The following is a 23222-nucleotide window of genomic DNA, read 5'->3' as shown; positions in this document are numbered from 1 at the left end:
CCAAAGCGTGTGAGAGACGGAACATAATCAAGAGTTAGAGATGAAACTGAAATTAGGGTTTCTCAATGAAATTCATTTGAAAAAGGAAACGATTTTATAATTTTGGCAAGATTGAGGGCGGATTGTTTGAGAAGCTTTGTGAAGGTAGCGTCTATTCATTTGCCGCTCAAAGAAAGAATTCGAGAAACAATTAGATGCCACGTGGCATCTGGTAGCCTAATTACATGCCAAGTGGCATAAGTTTGTTTTGTTTTAATATAGATAATAGATTATTATTATTGATATTAGTATTAATATTATTATATTATATTTAGTATTGGGACACGTATACCGTATGGTGTTTGGGGTTGAGTTTTGAAAATAGATTATGCGTTTTGAATAATCAGAATCAGATAATTAGCTGTAACAAAACGTGCTGCAGAAAGATAGTGTTTGGATTTGATTATGTTGTTTGATATCACAGTAATCAGATAATCAACATTGTTTGGATTTGATTATGTTGTTTGATATCACAATAATCAGATAATCAACTATTTGAGTGTTTGGCAAGTATATATATTTCAAAAAAATAAATAAGTGAAAACGTAAAAAATCAGTTTTTGGATTATCACGTTTTCCTGCAGCAAGGGGTGACCTACTTATGGATTATCACGTTTTGAACTCTACAAAACGTAAAAAATCAATTTTTATTAATTTTTTACCAAACACTCAAAATAGATTTTTTGCGATTTCAAAACACAATAATCAAATAATCAGGTTGAAAACGCAATCCCAAACACCCTCTTATTATTATTTGTATTATTATTATTATTGTTATTGTTGTTGTTCTTGTTGTTATTGCATACGGTATACCGCATTTCGCTTTTCAGGATAATGATCGATGAGGAGATGGAGGACCTGATAGATCAGCAGCAACCACCTCCGTCGGTGGATCCACTTTTGGGTGATCTGTACTTGGATTTTCCCGCTGACTCGGAGGCCACCCACCGTTGGGGGAAGCTTAGGAGGATACAGACCGAAAGGCACGATGCGGACGACTGGGTGGTGTAACGATTCGTATATTCAAACTTTCTATTTTTAGAAAGATTGTATTCATATTCTATTTCAATCCTTGTTATCCGAGACTCTGATCAATGGAAAACGTATTTTATATTAATCTTATTTGATCATACTTGCACAATATGTAACCAATCACAAATACGCTCTTTGTATACAAAACGGAACCATAATTTAAGTGTATATACGCTTCAGAGTGTGATCATACGTGTTTTATACTTACACATACTTTAATACACCTTAAAAACCTAAAAACATGCTTAATTATGGGGTTCTAGCTTGAAAAACCAATAAAATCAATTGCGGTGGGTAAAACTTTTTGCAAAACTTTGGAAAACTTGTCTTCTTTGTGCCACGCGAAGAAGCACAATTGCATTGTCGCGTGGCGCGACAGAGCACGTTTTTCAGCCAGATATATTAATTCATGAAAATTGGGTTTAAACCCACCTTCCCTCCTCCTAATTCCCAACCACCTTCTTAATTACCCAAACCCAAATACCCATTTATAAATACACCTCCTAAACACTTTACACTCTCTCAAACAGTGGCGGATCTAGAAAATCCGCTAAGCCGTAACGTTTTATAAAAAAGCGGTAACGAAATCGAAAAAACGTCAAATTTTTCCAAAATTTACACTACCGCCGGAGCGCTAAGCCGTAGCGGGGGTTTCCCCTTGTACCATGCTGGATCCGCCCCTGCTCTCAAATCACTCTCTAATTCTCCCAAATCATCAAAACCTTCAAGTGTTGATAAATTATACACAAGTCCAAAACAATGAGTTTTGGACCTTCTTCTTCGTCTTTTGTGTTTGTTTTTGTTTCATGCTTTCAACCTACCTGGATAACTTCTAAGGGTGTTACCACAAGTTTACCATGGTAAACCAAGTTGGTACATCACCATTTTGAGGTTAAAAGTTAGGTTTATTTTTTGTTTTGATTAAAAACTTACATACTTGTTCATCTTTTTAAAACTTTGGGGACATCTTCAAGTTGCCTACAGATCCCTATGTTGGATAGGTTTGGATTGAAGTATGTTCCAGAAATGTTGTGCTTCTACATTCCATTCCATTGTATTATGTTTGACCGAATACGATGAGTGAGGTTATTTTCTGTTAGCAAACACCTATCTGTATTAATGTTTGTTATCATTAATGATTAAACACTGGAAACTGGTTCAGAGTCGTAAATAGTTCATCATGCCTTGTTTGAACCATGCTACATTCTCTTACGTTCATGTAATTTGCATTTTACATCCCATTGTAACATGTTTCTAAATAAACCATATTATATGTTCACACAAAAGAAAGATAATTAAATAGCCGCTATCAGTACAATATTCTTTGTGACACCATCATGGTTTGAAGGCGGAGAATGCTACAACAGAGTTGTGTCCACCAAAACCAAATGAATTTGAAATCGCTGCATACCAGAATAGTTAAAATTCAACAGGTGAGCTTAACAATTTATGCAATTGAATGATGGAGATCCAAATGAAAGCAAACTCACCAACATTGATTTCATGATGTTGCTTATGATTTGCAACAGTGTCGAAATCAATTTCAGGATCAAGATTCTACAGTTTCCATGAGAACATGAAAATTAGAGGAAGGAAGAGAAATAACAAGAACCAAGATATTACTTACAAACTGATTAATGGTTGGGTGCAACCATCCTGTCTGAATCGCTTTAATTGTAGCAATGGCTTCCATACCCCCAGAAGCTGCAAGTGAGTGTCCGATCATAGACTGAAACATTACAACGCAAATACTGTTAATATGGAGTTCATCGTTTGGAGAAAAAAATTATGGTTTTCTTCACCTTGGTGGCATTCATTTTGATTACGGATCTATTCTTGAATACATTTTTTAGTGCTTTTATTTCCGCAAGGTCGCCAGCCCTTGTAGATGTTGCATGTGCATTGATGTAATTTACCTGTTAACAAGATAATCGTGAAAATTCTTGCGAGATCAATAAAAATCTAAGATATTTTCTATGATTAATTCTTTATATATCTTAAATTGATCTTTATGCTTGCATACTAATTTGATTCTCATTCAATGTCATACGTATCTCAATAAAAATTAGGTTAAATGTTATAATAAATTGATGTGGTGAAAGTGGAATAAAGTGTAGTTGTGGGATAAGATGGAGAGAAACTTGCAGGCTTTGATAATTTTGGTTTATGAAAGTTAAAAAAGTGTGGGTCCTGGAAAATCATGCGTTTGATCGAATACAAAACACAAGATTTTATGAACTTGTTCGACTCCTTTATTATTGATAACCGCTAAACAAAAACTACATATTACATCGACCCTAAACCCTAAACCCGCTATTTATGCTAACTCATCACTAATCCCAACCCAACTCCACTCAAACTACAATAAAGAAATAAATAAACTTCTACCGCTAACCTTACTAATTTAAACAATTATTAAGCTATTCACCAACTATAAGGCTATTTGTTATGGAGCTTGGTAGGGGGTTTGGTTGAGAAAAAGTAGACACTTTTTGTCACACATAAATGCTCAAAAAAAATTAATAAGCTAATCACCAACAATAAGGCACACGATGACGGTGATGAAGCCATCGTTTGCATCAGCGTCGGCGGCTCCGGCTAGGTTTCAACTTTACGACGGTGACCTTCGACGACCCAAAGTAGCCCTAAACGACGAGCTCAACCTGGATCTGACGATTTCAACGTAAATCCGGTCTTTCTTTTTTTTGGCAACGAAACACAAAAATCACAGGTATGTGGTCTATATGCATGTCACCCAAAGCACCCACAAACTCTTTTCCCCCTCACGCCATGGCCGTCCCTCCGACTAGTGCCCAGCGCCGTCACACACGCCTGGGTGTGACGGCGTGTTCGACATTGTTTATTTGTTTTGCTGACATGGCCATCTTCAACGCCCTTTAACGCCATGGTAACACATGGTCTAATGGTTAACTCTCCCTAAATTCTGAACTGAACTCAATTGTCATACTTCATTGGTGTTGACAACTTCAATCCTTTGACTAAACCACTGCTACTTTGATTACTTTTGGAGTTGTTTAAACTTTTAACCTACTGTTACCGACCTCCAACCATAAAACAAGCCCCTCTGCTTTTCTGTTTCAGCAACTGAGCAACTCCTGAATGAAAAAAAAAAAATCATGCCACCTACTATTTACCCCAACTGTAATTTTTCTTTGTTTTTTCCTTAGACCCATCTTTTTCTTTATCGGTTTCCAAGTTCGGATATCAATTATTGGAAAATCAGGCCTATGGTTAAATACAAAAACATAAGATTGAACAAACTTGTTCAATCCAAAATAAGAATTTTTTTGTAACTGGGCCTCCAATGTTTAATTTTTGTTGTCATTTTCTTCTAAATCACTAACTTAGTTAAAATGTATTGTTAACACTCACGGACAATTTTGGCAATTTCACTACTAGAAAACATCATTTTTCCTATAAAAATTTTCCCACAACTCAATTTTTGCTACGAGTTTCCTACCGTATTCCGGAAAAAAAAAATAGAAACAACCCAAAACTTTTCCACAATTTTCTGACAAAATTGCCACACAACAAAGCATTTGTAGCAAAATTTATTACCTTTGTGACAAAATTCCTACAAAATAATTAATTTAAAATATAAATTGTCAGAAATTTGTAGCAACTAGCTACAAATTTGCGACAATTGTAATTTATTGAATTTTCAAGTTTGAATTTCAGCAAAATTAATAATTATAAAAATATAGTGTTAAATTTGTCAGAAGTTTGCAACAATTTGACCTTGTTTGCTACAGTTTTTTTTGACAAAAAAGGCTATTTTATTTGTTATTTCTTAACGTAGTTAAATAAATAATTTAAAAAAGTAAAATGTTAAATTTGTTGAAAATTTGTAGCAAATTGACCCATTTGCTACAGTTTTCCAACAAAAAAGGGTTATTTTTTTTTATTTGTTGTTTCTTAACTTAGTAAAATAAATAATTTAAAGAAAAAAATGTTAAATTTGTTGGAAATTTGTAGCAAATTGACCTCATTTTCTATAGTTTCTCACAAAAAAAGTTATTTTATTTGCCGTATAAAATACTTATTTTTGTAGGAAAATTGTCGAAAAACAAAAAAAATAAATAATAAATTTCTAATATATTTATTATTAATAATATTATTATTATCATTAATAATAAATATAATATAATATTAAAAACATAGTGTTGTGGGAAATTTGTAGCTTATTTATAACAAAATTGAAAAAAACAGACTTTGTGGTCAAATTGTCGCAAAATTTACAACATTTGTTTTTTTGTTAGAATTTTATCGAACATTTTGTGGGAATGTTGTCACTAAACTGATTCCGACAAGTATTTCACACCGAAAAATTTATAGCAAAATTGTCGCAACAACCATTTGCCCACAAATTTCCTACAAATATGGTTGTCACCAAAAGATCAAATTTCTAGTAGTGTTTACCCATTTATTCTTTTATTTTCTTTTTTTATTTTTCTTTATTATCTTTAAATAAAAAATAAATATAAATTATAATTATAGTATATATACACATTTATGTATATAATAAATTAATGATTTTTGGTACGATAGGAAAATGAATGGTACTAATGTTTGGTATGATGGGCCGAAGAGGGGAGATGAGGCACGAGTGCCGAGATAGATGGGGTGGTTGTGGCAGTGGTAGCGGTGGCGGCGACGGCGGTGGTGGTGATGATGGAAGTGGTGGATAAGGGAGGGATAGAGAGAGCGTGTATGTTGTGTGTGTATAATTATAAATACGTATGTCTTTGTATATATATATTATAATTAATATATTATTATTTTTTATTCAAAGATAAAAAAGAAATTAAAAAAATAAGTGTGTATATGTATATATATTCTAACTATAATTATTTTTATTTTAAGATAAAAAATAAAAAATAAAAAATAAAAAATAAAACAAAAACAAAAGAATAAATGGGTAAATTGTCAAAATCGTCCCTGAAGTTTGGGAGTTGTCAAAATCCTCTATGAGTTAACAATACATTTTAACTAAGTTAGTAATTTGGATGAAAATGTGAAAAAAAATTAAACATTAAGGCCTGCTACAAAAATTCTTGTATTAGATGAAAGTGGCAAAAAGTGGCCGAATGTAATGAACAAATTTGAATAAATAAATAAACTCCTACGGATAACAATTTAAACAATTAATAAACTAATCACTAACTACTTTCTTTTTAACTCTTATGAGTCTGAACTCTTCCTTTTTCCTTGGAATTTTCGTGCTCACATAGGGAATTTCTCATCATCATGCTGAGTTGGAAAATAATTTGTTTAGAAAGTGTTATTAAAAAGCTCATACTCTAATCCAATGCTCTAGTCTTGGAGATAAAGTGTTAACGAATTCACAAAAAGAAAACACTTTTGCTAGATTAGTAGGGGAAATCTAGACGATCAGGTGAGGCCGGCTTGGATGGGGTGCGGGGAGGCCTACCACACGGGGCCCAAACCCTTCGGAGCTCAAATCTTTTTAGTTTTATATAGAATTTGCGTTGTATAAGCTAGAAGATGTGGGTTCTAATCTCTTATGACACAAACAATCTCTTATGAAGGTGGTTAGTGTCTTCCTTAAACAAGAAGATGTGGGTTCTAATCTCGGTGTCTCCAAATTCTCTATTTTAGTTTCATTTTTTAGTTTTTTTAGCTGCATATGACATTTAATGCCTAATTTTGTTTAAATTGTTACTAAAGACTAGATATTACTCATATTTACAAATGAGCATAAAGCTGGTCTAGCCGAACACCACACGATTTTATGTGAATATGACACGGCACGAATACGTACATGGGTCGTGTTAGGGTTGAAAAAGTCAACCTGCCAACCCACTGACCCGATTTACACCCCTAGAATAAGACTATCCACTATGGTGACTAAATTGCACAAACGGTTGGCACATGGCAAATAAGACAAAATTGTAGGAAATTATTTTAATTAAATAATTGAAATTTATGGACAACCAGGTTGGTATGGCAACCATTGGTTGCAACCAACAACCAACATAATATTAATTCTTTATTCATTTTTCTATTATTTAATTCTATTTCTTTATAATATTTAATTCTTTTTCCTTTTTTTATTATTTAACTTCTATTTGTTTATATAATAAAATATTAGTTTAGGTTGGGTTGTGATAGTGAGTGAAAAATTGGATTGGGTTGGGTTATGTAGGTGGAAGAGAGAGAAATTAGTATTTTAATATAAGATTGGGTTGGGTTGGGTTGTGATAGTGGATAGTCTAATGAGAAGGTCCTCATAAATGTAAGCAGGGCTGTAAACGAACCGAACGAACACGAACAACGCCTCGTTCGTGTTCGTTCGTTAAGAATATTATGTGTTCACGAACAGTTCATGAACACTTACCGAACGAGATTTTTTGTTCGTGTTCGTTCGTTAAGGAAATGAACGTGTTCATGAACGGTTCACGAACACAGATAAAATCGACGAAGTTCAATTGTATTTTTCGATGTGAATAATAAGAAAGAAAGATGCAGGTAGGGTTTCCTATTTTATTTGTTTGGGTAAGAATTAAGAAATATAAAAGGTTTAGATAAAATAAATAAATGCTAAAAAATATTTAATGAACAACATAAACAAATGAACATGAACGGATGTTCACGAACACGTTACCGAACGTTCATGAACGCAATTGAACGAACGAGACAGTTGTTCGTGTTCGTTCATTTAACTAATCGAACGGAATTTCTTGTTCATGTTCGTTCATTAACTAAATGAACGAACGTAAACAAACTTCCCGCCGAATCGTTTACGAAACCGTTCGCTGAACGTTCGGTTCATTTACAGCCCTAAATGTAAGGTGTTGCTATATTTTCTGGATTTGTGTTCGACTAAATTTTGTTTAGCATTTTGGAATCTAAGTTGCAACATATCTATAACAAAAAATCACGAAAATATACATGTTAGATTGACAAAATAACAAAATAAGCATTGACATTGAGCATCTACAAAAGTAGACATGTCTAAACCACAGCCAATCAGGAGATAACAAATAGGATACGCTCACTAACACGGCTAGAAGGGTAAACTTATGTTTAAGTGAATTGATGGAAATGACAAGTTCTTGAAAGTACATTGTCTTTTTAACAAAACAAAAAAAATTAAAATGATCAACACAACAAATATGACGAAACCTAAGGACCAAAAGAACAGTTTGCTCCGGCTAGAATTTAGCTGGCACAATAGAACTTGAAAAGTATAACGGCGTCAAGAAATACTAATCATAATAATGCATGTGCAAAGTGTGGGCTAAATTCAGCTAACAAGCGACAACCGAGCTATATTCAGCTGACGAGTGACAACCGGGCTATATTCAGCTGACGGATGAAAAGCCGAGACTAAGGCTACTCGGTATGGGGTTCGTCCCCACACCGTCCTGCATCGGCGACGGTATGCACACCGTGCCGCCCCCCCCCCCTCCCCCCGGTCCCGTCGTCAACGGCTGTAAGCCGACGTTCAAGACGCGCACAAAAGGACAAAAATTTGTGAGGACCATGGCTGCATTTGACCGTTTGAAAAAAAAAATTAATTTCAGAATTTTTATTAATTACCTAGACAGTCATAATTCAAAAAACACCCCAATTCACTTCCATTTTTATAAATACTCTCCTCTTTAACCATTTTTTTCATAACTTTTCACCCTCTACCAACCCATTCTCTCTCACATTTTATTACCACTCTTCCCTTTTTATAAAAAGTCATCATATTTTGTACCTTTTTTTACCCGCTACCACCCCATCTCTCGCTAAAAAATTATCATGGCTTCACCCATTTCTTCCATTTCTTCAATTTCTTCTATGTCTTCATCGTCTTCGTCTGCGTGGTATTCATCATCTTCGGAAGAGGATGGTATTATGCACAACATGATTATGAACGCGGCTCAGGTGTTCATGGCGGCTGATGAAGGGTTGTCCCAACGGATAACTAGACGAGCAAAATATAACCGAGACCAAGAAGGTATGCTCGGGAGCATTGATTGCATGCACTGGCAGTGGCAGAACTGCCCAGTTGCATGGCAAGGTCAGTATACTAGGGGAGATCATGGACATCCGACTATTATTCTAGAGGCTGTTGCGTCACAGGATCTCTGGATATGGCATGGTTTTTTTGGTCTACCTGGTTCGCTCAATGACCTTAACATCATATACCAGTCACAGATATTTGAGGATGTAGTGGCGGGTACAGGTCCATACACAAGCTTTACGGTTTCAGGGGTGGAATACAGGCGAGGTTACTACCTAGCCGATGGGATATACCCAACGTACTCGACAATCGTTAAAACTATCCCACACCCGACAGACGACAAAAGAAAAAAGTTTGCGAAGTTTCAAGAGGGTGCGAGAAAAGATATTGAACGGGCTTTTGGTGTTCTACAAAAAAAATGGCACATCATTTCACATCCAGCACGTTCGCAAACACCAAAGAGGTTACGACACATTATGTACGCTTGTATCATCCTTCATAACATGATCATTGAAGACGAAGGGAGAGCGATATGCGAGTACGACGAAAACGCGTCTACTGGAAATTCTGTTCCAGTTAGTGGGGAACAACAAGATTTGAACGCCTTCGCTCTACGTAACGAGTACACACATCATAACCTACAAGCGGACTTGGTGGAGTACATTTGGAACAACGCTCAAAACGAACCCGGCCACGACATGGAAGACGAAGACTAGTAGCTTATTTTAATATGTTAGGATATTTTTAAGTTTATTTTTTTTTACTTTATTTTTTTTAAGTTTATGTTTTTTTAAATTTATTTCTTTAAGTTTATGTAATGTTTTTTAATATTAATGAAAATATTTTGTTACTTTATTTGGTAAATGTTAAATAAAAGTTGAAGATTAAAAATAATAAAAAAACATAAAAGTGGTGGAGAACTATGACTAGGACCATCCTCCCATTTCATGCCCTCTAGTTTTGGAGGATGATCCATCCTTGGGAGGACTATGACGTGTCGCCTACGTGGCGGATCATCCTCCAAGGATGGACCATCACCATACCTTATAGTCTAAATTCAGCATGAGGATAGAAAGCAGGAACTAAATCCTAGCAGCTGGTTTTTAGCCATGTTTTAAACATGTTTTAATTTGAATGGCTATTATGCAGACTCCTTTGTGCATCACCATGAATTTTGTTAAATTTCGGTAGATCCTCTTTGTCATCTCCGGAGTAGCCCTTTTGGACGTTTCTATTTTAACACTGGTCAGTTGAAAGTTAATGTTTTTTTGTTAAATTTGTCTATGACCATGTCTTTTTTTTTTTATTTTCTCTATTTATAAACATGTTAAAAGGTGTCTCAAGACCTGAGACTCGGAAAACACCCTCAACCTGTAATGTCTGTATGAGTGAAAAAGAGAAATCTTTTTCGCTGAGAGAAGTGACGTACCTCCTCTACTGATACACCAGCATTCATTAGGCCGCTTTGAATACAAGACGTAACCTCTAAACCATCGGGTCGTGGATTAGTTGTATGATATGCATCACAATTTATTGCACCTCCCAAGTATTCAGCAAGTATTGGTGCATCCCTTTTCATTGCATGTTCCAAACTCTCCATCACCTGCAAACAAACCAGAAATAAATATCAGAATACAAGATGCAAGAAAACGGCAAATTATGCGTTTTACCAAAACGCCAGCCCCTTCGCCCAAGACGAAGCCATCTCTATCATGGTCCCAGGGTCTGGAAGCGGTCCGAGGATCATTGTTTCTTCTAGACAACGCGTTACATGCACCAAAACCAGCAAATGATATCGGCTGTAAAGAAGCTTCTACGCCTCCAGCAATCATCAAATCAGCCACCCCTTCACGGATATGATTTGCCGCAGCACAGAAGCAATAATTTGATGTCGCACAAGCAGTCGAAATGGAGTAGGTTGGTCCGGTAAACCCAAGATCTATAGCAAGAAAGGCAGGGCCCATACTTGGTAGAATATATTGTGAGAGAAAGGGTGTCACTTTCTTGAAACCTCTTTCCATTAGAGTCACCAGACCATCAGAAAATGCTGTCAACCCTCCCATTGCTGTTCCAACAAGCACACCCGCGCGCTCTTTATCGATCTGCACAAAATCATAAAGATATCTTAGACATGTTTCTGGACACATGATGAAACTAGGAGTAAGTGGCACACCTTGGAGAGTTCATCACCACCAAGAGCAGCATCTTCAAGTGCTTTTTTTCCTGCAACAATGCAATACCGTTGACAATCATCCAATCTTCGGTCATGTTTGCCACTAATATAACCATTTGAGTCGAACCCACGAATCTGAGCACCGAATCGCGTTGGGAACTCTGAAACATCGAAGCGATCTATTGATGTAATGCCACTCTCTCCTGCCAAAAGTCTTTGGTAGAAGGTATCAACGTCGTTTCCAAACACAGACACCACTCCCATACCCGTGATAACAACCCGTTTTTTTGCATCTTTCTCTCTTTTAGGTGCAGTTGCAGAAATGCGGGGAAGTAACGTGCGGTGGCGTATGGTGGCGGTGTGCGGTGGCGTATGGTGGTGGAGTGGTGAGCCCAGTAAATTTGTGTGAAGGAGATGAGCTTGAGTTCCCATTAGTGTCATGAGAGACAGAAGCATGTATGTGTATACCCAAGGATTGTTGCTTTTATATGGAACTAATTTATAGATATGAATGTTCATGTTAAGTGCCTAATTTTCTGGTCTTATTTCATAGCAAATTTATGTTCATTTAATTAATTAATAATTTAGCCGCTGCTAGAATTTAAAAGTTAGGCTGCCAGCCTAACAGCATATATACAATTATGCATGTTTGCTCCTTCAAAAGAAAACATTTTTCTGTCATCTTAAATAACAAGTTTTACTGTGATTCGGAAACAATATTATTTTCATTGTAGTGGTATGTTTCTATAAAATTTTAAAATAGTTTTATGTTAAAAGATAAACATATACCTCGTAAGATTTTTGAAGACGTTATATCAGAGTTATAATAAACTAGTATTTAGGATCCGCACTTTGTGGCGGGACTGTTAAACCGTATAAAAAGTGGACGTAAAAACACTAAACCACGTACATGCACTTAGTTCAAAATGTAAAACATAAAAAATAATAACTAAGTCGACCTACGACTCGTACGTCAGAGCCGTTAAATTGCAAAACATAGACCACACAACCGGCAATACGTAAAACCACACACACGCCTTGCAACTTATACCGAGTCTAAGAAAAAAAAGGAAAATACACAAAAAGAATGACCAACTGATGTGCTCATAGTGGTCAATTAAAACTAACTAATTTTAACCCTATACTAAGACACTTTAAGTTTTAAATTTATAACTAAGAATCTCTAAAAAACATAGACCACACAACCGGCAAGTGTAACAGTCAATGTAGTAAAGCTTAAGTAAGTTCGAGTATCTAACCCACAAGACTCTGCTATTTACGAATAATAGACTCAATTACTATTAACTAAAGTGGATGTAAAATCGTGGAACCACGTACACACACTTAGACCGAAATGTAAAACATAAAAAAGAATAACCAAGTCGACCTACGACTCACGCGTTGAAGCCGTTAAATCGCAAAAAAAAAAAAAAAAAAAATACCTTGAACCACACACGCGCCTTACGACTTTTTCTAAGAAAAAAAAAAGGAAAATTACACAAAGAGAATGACCAACAAAGCACAATTTACAACCACATAAAGCATAAAGTTGTTTATTGTCAAAAAAAAAAAAAAAAAAAAACTTAACGTCCATATAAGGAAAACGACAATGTAATGGTAAAACTGAAACCTTAAAACCTATGGGTTAAAAGTGTATATTATATACTGCATAAGAGTAAAAAAACCCTTGAGTCACCTACATGTGACTCAATACTAACAAAATTGAATATTGGATGTATGACACAATTCAAACTTGCAAATTAACATATTGGAAACATACAGGAAATGACAAATTAGTATTCCAAGCACTAAACAATGTATATGAAAACACTTGTCTATATATATATATATATATATAAACATAATAAATAAGGGCTGATGTGTCATGATATAAAGGCTTGGAAAATGATGTGGCATCACCATAGGCACTCTAGAAATTGGTTTTGGCTCCAAAATTCAGGTCATAAAAATTTGTGTATATGGGTTAACGCGGGATCCATTTTCTTTAATTTTGACCCGACTTCCATTTGTACGATATCTGTGTTTCTTTTCCAAAACCCTAGAGAGCCTCCATCTCCATTCCAAGCAACTGATCTTCTCTTCAAAATGTTTTCCTTTTATGAATGGTCCGCAACTTTGTGACCTAAATTCTTCAGCCGCTTCATTCTTCTCATTCACACTTTCTCTTTTCGACAGTCCTTTCCTTCATCCAGTTCTTCCTTCATCGATTCATCATTATTAATCATAGGTACGTTCCGGCTACCATTATTAATCAGAGTTTTGGTTCTGATTGTGTATATGCGTTTCTTTTTCACCATTTCATGAAAACCCTAGATCTCACCTCGTGTTTTTCTGGTTTCAGTCATCTACTATCCATACGATTCAAGCATCAGGTAAACATTCTTGTTTTTCTGGTTATTAATATGTTCTATCTTAATTCTTTTGTTAATGTTAATGGGTTCGACTATAGAATGCCCTAGCGGCCACCTCCGGTGATGACGGCGAGGGTTTCGACGAGTTGATTTCAGAAATGGAAAATAGGTGAAATTTATTGAAGGGGAGATTATATTAGCAGCTGAAGAACTGGATGACTTAACTAATAGCAGGTTTGTATTTTTTTTGTTTTTGCAATTTTTGTTATAGGAACTAGAATGGAGGTTGTTTTGATTTAACTAATACAAATCGTTCATTTAGGTTTGACTGTTCAGGTTGACTTCGGAAATAGAGACGATAATAATAAAATCTAGGGCATCCATAGTTGTATTGTCGAAGAACTATGCAAAATCCAGATGGTGCCTTAACGAGCTTTGGTTGATCCTGGAGCAAAGGAGGGAGTGCAATCATTTCCATTCACATGTTTTTATCACGTCAACCCATCAGACGTTAGGAACCAAACAGGAATATTTTCTATAGAAGGGTCAAAAGCGACAGTGGATAGTGTGAAGCAGTCGAAGGCAGCATTAACAGAGGTGGCCGATTTGAGTGGCATGGTTCTTTCTGGGTATATGTGCTTTCTCTCCCTATTCATCTTTATACTTCAAAATTTAGGAAACTATTATGTCTCTTAATTTATTAGGATACAGTGCTAAAAATTTGCTTAGCGCTTTGGTTGAACATAATTAAGGAATCTCATTTCTGGCTTAGAAGATGGTCAAATTAAGTCAATGTTTGAGAAATTCATCAAGTGCTTTAGAGTTTATACAAAGTGACCACTAATTGATTTTGTTGTTTAAAAAATCTTTTATTGGATAAATCGACTTTGACAAACCTAAAAGCAAAAGATGAAGAAAAATGTACTGAGTATGTAGGTTCTGTAACTTTATACCAAGTTATAAACACTCCCTAAAAAATTGAAGAGGAATCCTGGTATCATTCCTTTATGTTGGGGTATGTATGGGTCGGTCTGAGTCGCTTTTGACCAAAAGTCATAACCATAACCGCGATTTCGATTAATGGATAACCATAACCACAACCGACCGAATATGACGGTTTTGATTAATCGGTTTCAGAGGTTATAGCGAGTCGGTTATGGTCGATTAACTATGATTTACGTCTAGCTAAAAATAACTCATTTTTTTAACAATGGAACAATCCATTACATCTTTGTATATATTAATATATGGCATATAGAATATGCAAACAAAACGATATGATATATATAAACAATAAATCTAAACAAACTTTCAACCAAAACATATGATATAATCCATAAACTCAGGTGATGTACTGTTTTTTTATTCATAATATTTACCAATGTTATTGTATTTGTAGAATTATTATCCGGTAAACAAACTAATACTTCATGTGATTGTCAGGGAGAAAGTGAAAAACTAACCGTTAACAACATGAATAAACCCAAGGTATTCGGAAACAGTTCAGACGGGTGCTGGTAAAGATGTATCTATTTGTCATTGGCGGCGTCTTGAAGTTTTATAAGGTTATTACTAAAAGCAAACTTTTGTGATATTTTTCTTATTTTAGTATTTAATTTTGACTATATTATGAATTGTAGGGTTAATGCATGCTTGAATTTGAGTTTTCTTTATCAAATAGATGTAGTAATGTGATTGTTATTGATCCAAAGAATTCCTTTTTCATAGCTTTCAAAAGTTTTTTCCAGATTTTAACCTTAATAAATTAAGAAAACAGAGGTCACGTGTCTCATATGCATCAATATCTGCAATTGGTATGTTTTTTTTTGCTTCAAAATCCTCTATTTCATGATTAAATTATGAAATGTTTGTGATTCTTATGGTTTTTTTATTTGTTTAGAAACTATAGGTACGAGTTACTCTCGACACATGGAAGATGAGTATCAGAAGTTTATCCGGAGAATGAACCCGCCTCGAGTCTTAATCGACTAGGAATCGTGTAAAAATGGTACAATCCTTCAGGTATTAAAACTTTTTAATTTTTTTAATCTTTTTGAATGCACACCAGGTTATTTGTGTTTATGCGTGAATGAAAATGAGTTAATGAAATTTTTTATTAGACTTCATCTTGAGAATGTTCTTGATAATTTAAAAGAAGATAACATTATTGGTAAAGGGGGAATTGGAGTTGTTTACAAAGGGGTAATGCCAAACAACGAGCTTGTAGCCGTCAAGATATTACTGGTTATGAGTTGTGGTTCAACATATGATCATGGGTTCAAACATGAGAAAAATCTACTGGTTTATGTGTACATGTCTAATGGAAGCTTAGGTGTAGGAATAACAATTGTCATGGAGGGTCCACCTTGCATTCTAGCTGTGTACGTGTACTTTTCATTATATTTTCTATAGTGTCATTTGTTGAATTCATCCAGAAGTGCAAGAATTCAAATATAAATTCATTATAATATAACAAATATATATATATATATATATATATATATATATATATATATGTAGAGGAAGGTTAACGTACATTATGGCTTAATGTACATCACGTACGACAGGTAATTACGCACGTACATTTTAAAATCACGCACGTTATAACTCAAAAAATCCAAAATCACGCATGTTAAAACACAATAATCACGCATATTGAGAACATTAATCACGCATGTTATATAACAAATCACGCACATTGTTGTACGTGAAGTACGTTAAGCCGTAATGTACGATATACTTTTTCTATATGTATATATATATATATATATATATATATATATATATATATATATATATATATATATTTCAAGATGCCAAAATTATGTGCTTATGTCCATGTTAGAATTATGTTTGTTTGGGGAAACATAGGGTTTCTTTGCAAGATGCCAACGCATTGGATCACATTTTTACTTTTTTATTTTTTGCTGGATTTGGCATAAACAAAACTAAATACATATTTGGGTAGTTTTATTAGTTAAGTGACTTAAAGAAAACAGTTTGGCATCATCCTTGTACAGGGGCTTTTGATGATTTCATTATTCTCTTAAATGAGAGTTTCTTTCTATAGTTAATGAACTTATACGGTGTCTCTTGCTCATTCCCATTAGTTAGTTTATAGCTTTAGTTTGTACAAGTTTAAAAAGATAGTGACAATTAACTGATATGTGAACTGGTGAAAAAGTTGATGCCATGATCAAAGTTAGAGGAAATAGTAATACAAATTCAGTTTATGAGGCCTATTTATTTGTTTATTAAGTTCATATATGTAACCAAAGTTTTTACTATTAAAAATAAGTGTCAATAACATATGAAAGTTAAAGTCTTACTAAAAAAACACAAACGTATATAACACTTATAATTTGGTTGTTTTTTTTTTTGTAGAGGGAACTTAATTTAGGGGCTGTTTGGCAACCCTCTTAATGATTCATTAAGAGGCTGGCCTCTTATTCGGACAGAGGTAGGTTGTTTGGTTGGCAAAATACCAACCTCTTAATGGTATCATTAAGCACTGTACCATTCAGCTTCAAAAAGATGCAGAAACAAAAAAAAGACCAAGGGACCCTTTTCCTCATTCTTCTCTGCAACAACAACAGCTAGGGTTCCCTCCTCCTCCTCATTCTTCGTCGCCTCCCTCCTCCTCCTCACGGTCGCGCCGCCTCCCTCCTCCTCCTCACGCTCGCCGCCTCCATCCCTCCTCCTCCTCACTCTCGGTCGCCGCCTCCATCCCTCCTCCTCCTCACTCCGGTCGCCGCCTCCATCCCTCCTCCTCCTCACTCCGGTCGCCGCCTCCTCCTCCTCCATCCCACTCAGGCTCGTTTCTTTATGGATTAGGTTTTTTTTATGGATTTGTTTATGGATTTGTTTATTTTTCATTTAATTTACTCATTATTATGATGTAGTTAAGTTTGATTAGGTTTTTTTTATGGATTTGTTTATTTTTCTGAGTTTTTTTATTAGTTCATTGATTATGTTCATTATTAATTCATTGATTATTTTTCTGAATTTTTTTTATGAATTTTTTTCGATATTTTACTCATTATTATGTTCATTGATGTTATATGTAGAATGGTTATGTTGTATGTTGAAAATTAATAGATGTTATATGTAGAATGGTTATGTTCATTGATGTTATATGTAGAATGGTTATGTTCATTGATGTTATATGTAGAATGGTATGATTGTAAATGGTTATGTTGTAAAGATACATGTTTTCTTTGTGTTGTATGTTTGATTGTGGTTATGTTGTATGTTGAAATGGCAAAAAGGATTAGGATTAATTGGAAGCAAGAAGGTGTTGAAAAAACCTTTCTTGAAGCATGTGTTCATCAAATAACCGTTAATGGATGTGAAGGAAGTAGTCTTAAACAAGCGTCATGGAAAACTGTAGCTGAAAATTTGAAAACACAACATAATTTCATAGTGGAACAACGTCAAATGAAGAATCACTATGATTTTCTAAAAGGAAAATTTGCAGCTTGGTTAAAGCTTAAAAACAAAACCGGGAATGTCTATGATCCAGTTACAAACAGCTTTAACTTGTCAGAAGAAGAGTGGCAAATTGAGATGAAGGTATCTGTTTTATACTAATAATTAGTAGTGGTATATTTCATTAATTTTATAGTATTTTAAAATATTTCTTCACACAGTCTAACAAGTATGTAGAAGCTTTGAGAAGTGCGCCACTTGCTTTCCCCGAGCTTTGTTGTCAATTGTTTGAGGGGTCTACTTCAAATGGGTTTGATAGTTGGGGGCCAAGTTCTACGCTTCCTCATCCTTCTGAGGAAGTGAATGAGCACAATTTGGATGGTATGGATGTCGAATGCACTCAAGTGGATTCCCCAGGTAAAGGTGTTAGTGAGGAGTCAAGTATTCGGTCCCAAAAAAAAAAGAAAAAGGAGAGAAACGAAAACATAAGGCAACATTAGAGTCACAGCTTATAGAAGTTGGTGAAGATATTAGCAAGTTGGCAAAGATGATGATTGAGAAACACACACTTTCTGATGATATGGATGCATGTTTGGAGAAGTTGGAGACATTGGGTTGGGATGAGTCGGATGCGAAATACGAAACAACGCTTTTGCTTTTTGGTGAGAGTGCCGATCTTAGGAAACTGTGGGTACGTCTTAAGCCGCATAATTGTGAGAAATGGGTTAAGAATGCGGGAGCGAAGTATGGATTGTTTAACTAATATTGTGCTTTGATTGTTTTTTTTTTTTTGGGTTAGATGTTATGTTTTGGATGTTATGTTTTGGATGTTAGGATGTTATGTTTTGGATGTTATGTTTTGGATGTTAGGATGTTATGTTTTGGATGTTATATTTTGGATGTTATGTTATGGATGTTATGTTTTGGATGTTATGTTTTGGATGTTATGTTAATGTGAATGTTATGTTAATGTGAATGTTATGTTAATGTGGATGTTATGATAGGTACCTTATGGATCCGGACGATGAGATTATAGTTATCATGATCTTTTGTTGGTATTGGGTTTCATTAGCCTCGAGAATAAATGTTGAAAGGATAAAAGACTTGAATTCGGCATTAACCGGTCATGAATACACGCAAGAATTATTGCATGGTACTTCTACACAATGTCATGAGATGATGCGTCTTTCACGTGATGCATTTATACTATTATGCAATCATTTTAAACAAAAAAATTGGGTGCAAAGTAGTAGGTCAATAAGCTTGGAAGAAAAGTTGGCTATGTTTTTTATGGTCATTGGACATAATGAACGTTTTCGAATGGTTAAACGAAGGTTCCAACACTCAACGGAAACAATTCATAGATGTTTTCATGAGGTCCTAAAGGCAATGATGAATTTCGCAAGAGAAGTTATAGTTCCAACATCTTCTTATGTAAGCGCAAATAACTCCGAACGACATAGAAGGCTAAAAGAAATATTTCCTGGAGCAATAGGTGCCTTAGATGGAACTCTTATACATGCGATCGTGCCTGTTGATCAACAGACTCGTTACAGGGGAAGAGGAAAAGGTGAATGCTTTCAAAATGTATTAGCAATTTGTGACTTTGATATGATATTCACATTCGTATGGGCCGGATGGGAGGGCATTGCACATGATTCACGAGTTTTAAAAGAAGTTGCATTCAACCCAAATTCTGGCTTTCCTTTTCCGCCACCAGGTTTTTAACCATTCTTCAATGTTCATTTCATACATTATTTGTTTTTTATATGATAGTTTTGATACTGATACAGATAAGTATTACCTTTGTGATGCTGCATACACCAACACTCGTGGATTTATGACTCCCTACCGTGGTACGAGGTATTGGTTAGCCGATTTTAGATGACAACGTGCGTTAACTAAGGAAGAAAGATTCAATCATGCTCACGCACAACTCAGAAATGTCATTGAACGTGCATATGGTGTTCTAAAGGCGAGATTCCCAATCCTAAAGCAAATGGCTCCCTTTTCTTTTCCAATACAAAGAGACATTGTGATTGCTTGTTTCGCCGTCCATAATTTTAAAAGGAAATGCAATATTTATGATCAGTTATTTATGGACTATGATGAGAACACGATGTTTCATGAAATGCAAAGTGAGGAAAATGATGGCCTGCTAGTTCAAGACATAGAGTGGGGTTCACAAGGTATTGACTACATGACTTCTTTACGTAACCAGATTGCTAATCAGTTGCTTTCAAATGAATCAAATTAAAATTGTATGTAGAGTTGTGTTATTTGTATTTGGATTTCGTATCTTGTGTTGTTTTGTATTTGGATTTAAAGGATTGATGTGTAATTTGGATTTTCTATGGCGTTTTGTATTTTTCTTTTACAAATTTTCATCAATCTGTCCACTATTCAGAGCTCTTGCCAAACAGATACATTTCATTCAGCACATAATAGTTCAGAGGGGTAAAATAGTCATTCTACACAGTCATTCAGAGATACAACCAAACAGCTCTTAATGGTTCAGCACTTACTGGTTCAGAGCCTCTTACCAATTCAGGCCTCTTACTGGTTCAGCACTTACTGGTTCAGCACTTGCCAAACAGCCCCTTAGGGGCTGTTTGGCAACCCTCTTAATGATTCATTAAGAGGCTGGCCTCTTATTCGGACAGAGGTAGGTTGTTTGGTTGGCAAAATACCAACCTCTTAATGGTATCAACCATTCAGCTTCTAAAAGATGCTGAAACAAAAAAAAAAGACCAAGGGACCCTTTTCCTCATTCTTCTCTGCAACAACAACAGCTAGGGTTCCCTCCTCCTCATTCTTCGCCGCCTCCTTCCTCCTCCTCACGGTCGCGCCGCCTCCCTCCTCCTCCTCACGCTCGCCGCCTCCATCCCTCCTCCTCCTCACTCTCGGTCGCCGCCTCCATCCCTCCTCCTCCTCACTCCGGTCGCCGCCTCCTCCTCCTCCATCCCACTCAGGTTCGTTTCTTTATGGATTAGGTTTTTTTTATGGATTTGTTTATTTTTCATTTAATTTACTCATTATTATGATGTAGTTAAGTTTGATTAGGTTTTTTTTATGGATTTGTTTATTTTTCTGAATTTTTTTATTAGTTCATTGATTATGTTCATTATTAATTCATTGATTATTTTTCTGAATTTTTTTTATGAATTTTTTTCAATATTTTACTCATTATTATGTTCATTGATGTTATATGTAGAATGGTTATGTTGTATGTTGAAAATTCATAGATGTTATATGTAGAATGGTTATGTTCATTGATGTTATATGTAGAATGGTTATGTTCATTGATGTTATATGTAGAATGGTATGATTGTAAATGGTTATGTTGTAAAGATTCATGTTTTCTTTGTGTTGTATGTTTGATTGTGGTTATGTTGTATGTTGAAATGGCAAAGAAATGACAAAAAGGATTAGGATTAATTGGAAGCAAGAAGGTGTTGAAAAAACCTTTCTTGAAGCATGTGTTCATCAAATAACCGTTAATGGATGTGAAGGAAGTAGTCTTAAACAAGCGTCATGGAAAACTGTAGCTGAAAATTTGAAAACACAACATAATTTCATAGTGGAACAACGTCAAATGAAGAATCATTATGATTTTCTAAAAGGAAAATTTGCAGCTTGGTTAAAGCTTAAAAACAAAACCGGGAATGTCTATGATCCAGTTACAAACAGCTTTAACTTGTCAGAAGAAGAGTGGCAAATTGAGATGAAGGTATCTGTTTTATACTAATAATTAGTAGTGGTATATTTCATTAATTTTATAGTATTTTAAAATATTTCTTCACACAGTCTAACAAGTATGTAGAAGCTTTGAGAAGTGCGCCACTTGCTTTCCCCGAGCTTTGTTGTCAATTGTTTGACGGGTCTACTTCAAATGGGTTTGATAGTTGGGGGCCAAGTTCTACGCTTCCTCATCCTTCTGAGGAAGTGAATGAGCACAATTTGGATGGTATGGATGTCGAATGCACTCAAGTGGATTCCCCAGGTAAAGGTGTTAGTGAGGAGTCAAGTATTCGGTCCCAAAAAAAAGAAAAAGGAGAGAAACGAAAACATAAGGCAACATTAGAGTCACAGCTTATAGAAGTTGGTGAAGATATTAGCAAGTTGGCAAAGATGATGATTGAGAAACACACACTTTCTGATGATATGGATGCATGTTTGGAGAAGTTGGAGACATTGGGTTGGGATGAGTCGGATGCGAAATACGAAACAGCGCTTTTGCTTTTTGGTGAGAGTGCCGATCTTAGGAAACTGTGGGTACGTCTTAAGCCGCAGAATTGTGAGAAATGGGTTAAGAATGCGGGAGCGAAGTATGGATTGTTTAACTAATATTGTGCTTTGATTGTTTTTTTTTTTTTGGGTTAGATGTTATGTTTTGGATGTTATGTTTTGGATGTTAGGATGTTATGTTTTGGATGTTATGTTTTGGATGTTAGGATGTTATGTTTTGGATGTTATATTTTGGATGTTATGTTAAGGATGTTATGTTTTGGATGTTATGTTTTGGATGTTATGTTAATGTGAATGTTATGTTAATGTGAATGTTATGTTAATGTGGATGTTATGATAGGTACCTTATGGATCCGGACGATGAGATTATAGTTATCATGATCTTTTGTTGGTATTGGGTTTCATTAGCCTCGAGAATAAATGTTGAAAGGATAAGAGACTTGAATTCGGCATTAACCGGTCATGAATACACGCAAGAATTATTGCATGGTACTTCGACACAATGTCATGAGATGATGCGTCTTTCACGTGATGCATTTATACTATTATGCAATCATTTTAAACAAAAAAATTGGGTGCAAAGTAGTAGATCAATAAGCTTGGAAGAAAAGTTGGCTATGTTTTTTATGGTCATTGGACATAATGAACGTTTTCGAATGGTTAAACGAAGGTTCCAACACTCAACGGAAACAATTCATGGATGTTTTCATGAGGTCCTAAAGGCAATGATGAATTTCGCAAGAGAAGTTATAGTTCCAACATCTTCTTATGTAAGCGCAAATAACTCCGAACGACATAGAAGGCTAAAAGAAATATTTCCTGGAGCAATAGGTGCCTTAGATGGAACTCTTATACATGCGATCGTGCCTGTTGATCAACAGACTCGTTACAGGGGAAGAGGAAAAGGTGAATGCTTTCAAAATGTATTAGCAAT

The 23222-nt window shown here is 35.1% G+C and overlaps 3 protein-coding genes and 1 long non-coding RNA gene across 10 annotated transcripts; 3 read left to right on the top strand and 1 right to left on the bottom strand.

The window, feature by feature from the left end:
* Positions 1-2212: 2212 nt before the first annotated feature.
* Positions 2213-11712, bottom strand: LOC110875874 (3-oxoacyl-[acyl-carrier-protein] synthase I, chloroplastic). Its single transcript, XM_022124071.2, has 7 exons — positions 11241-11712; positions 10738-11169; positions 10497-10670; positions 2874-2987; positions 2699-2800; positions 2562-2628; positions 2213-2474 (listed from the first exon to the last, which is right to left on the bottom strand). Exons 1-7 carry the CDS (start codon positions 11694-11696, stop codon positions 2407-2409), a joined length of 1413 nt encoding a protein of 470 aa, XP_021979763.1. The 5' UTR covers positions 11697-11712; the 3' UTR covers positions 2213-2406.
* A 1529-nt stretch (positions 11713-13241) lies between these two features.
* LOC110939162 lies at positions 13242-18897 on the top strand. Of its 7 annotated transcripts, none has more exons than XR_004892830.1 (9): positions 13245-13488; positions 13603-13633; positions 13711-13846; positions 13935-14241; positions 15056-15177; positions 15361-15426; positions 15513-15634; positions 15789-15993; positions 16997-17500. It is a non-coding gene; the product is annotated as an uncharacterized LOC110939162 (long non-coding RNA). The 7 variants fall into 7 exon arrangements; XR_004892828.1 differs by lacking the exons at positions 15789-15993; positions 16997-17500 and adding exons at positions 17881-18184; positions 18262-18897 and having other exon boundaries at positions 13249-13488; XR_004892829.1 differs by having other exon boundaries at positions 13242-13488; positions 15513-15993; positions 16997-17508.
* A 142-nt stretch (positions 18898-19039) lies between these two features.
* LOC118492256 lies at positions 19040-20331 on the top strand. The gene is made up of 2 exons (XM_035990170.1): positions 19040-19760; positions 19834-20331. The coding sequence occupies exons 1-2, from the start codon at positions 19052-19054 to the stop codon at positions 19926-19928; spliced, it is 804 nt and encodes a 267-aa protein (XP_035846063.1). The 5' UTR covers positions 19040-19051; the 3' UTR covers positions 19929-20331.
* A 1124-nt stretch (positions 20332-21455) lies between these two features.
* On the top strand, positions 21456-22488 carry LOC110930086. The gene is made up of 2 exons (XM_022173318.2): positions 21456-21770; positions 21848-22488. The coding sequence occupies exons 1-2, from the start codon at positions 21456-21458 to the stop codon at positions 22385-22387; spliced, it is 855 nt and encodes a 284-aa protein (XP_022029010.2). The 3' UTR covers positions 22388-22488.
* The last annotated feature ends 734 nt before the right edge of the window (positions 22489-23222 follow it).

This window comes from Helianthus annuus, chromosome 1, assembly GCF_002127325.2.
Source record: "Helianthus annuus cultivar XRQ/B chromosome 1, HanXRQr2.0-SUNRISE, whole genome shotgun sequence".
NCBI lineage: Eukaryota > Viridiplantae > Streptophyta > Magnoliopsida > Asterales > Asteraceae > Helianthus > Helianthus annuus.
Note: the sequence above shows the minus strand (reverse complement) of the source record. Positions and strands in the feature narration are given on the sequence as shown.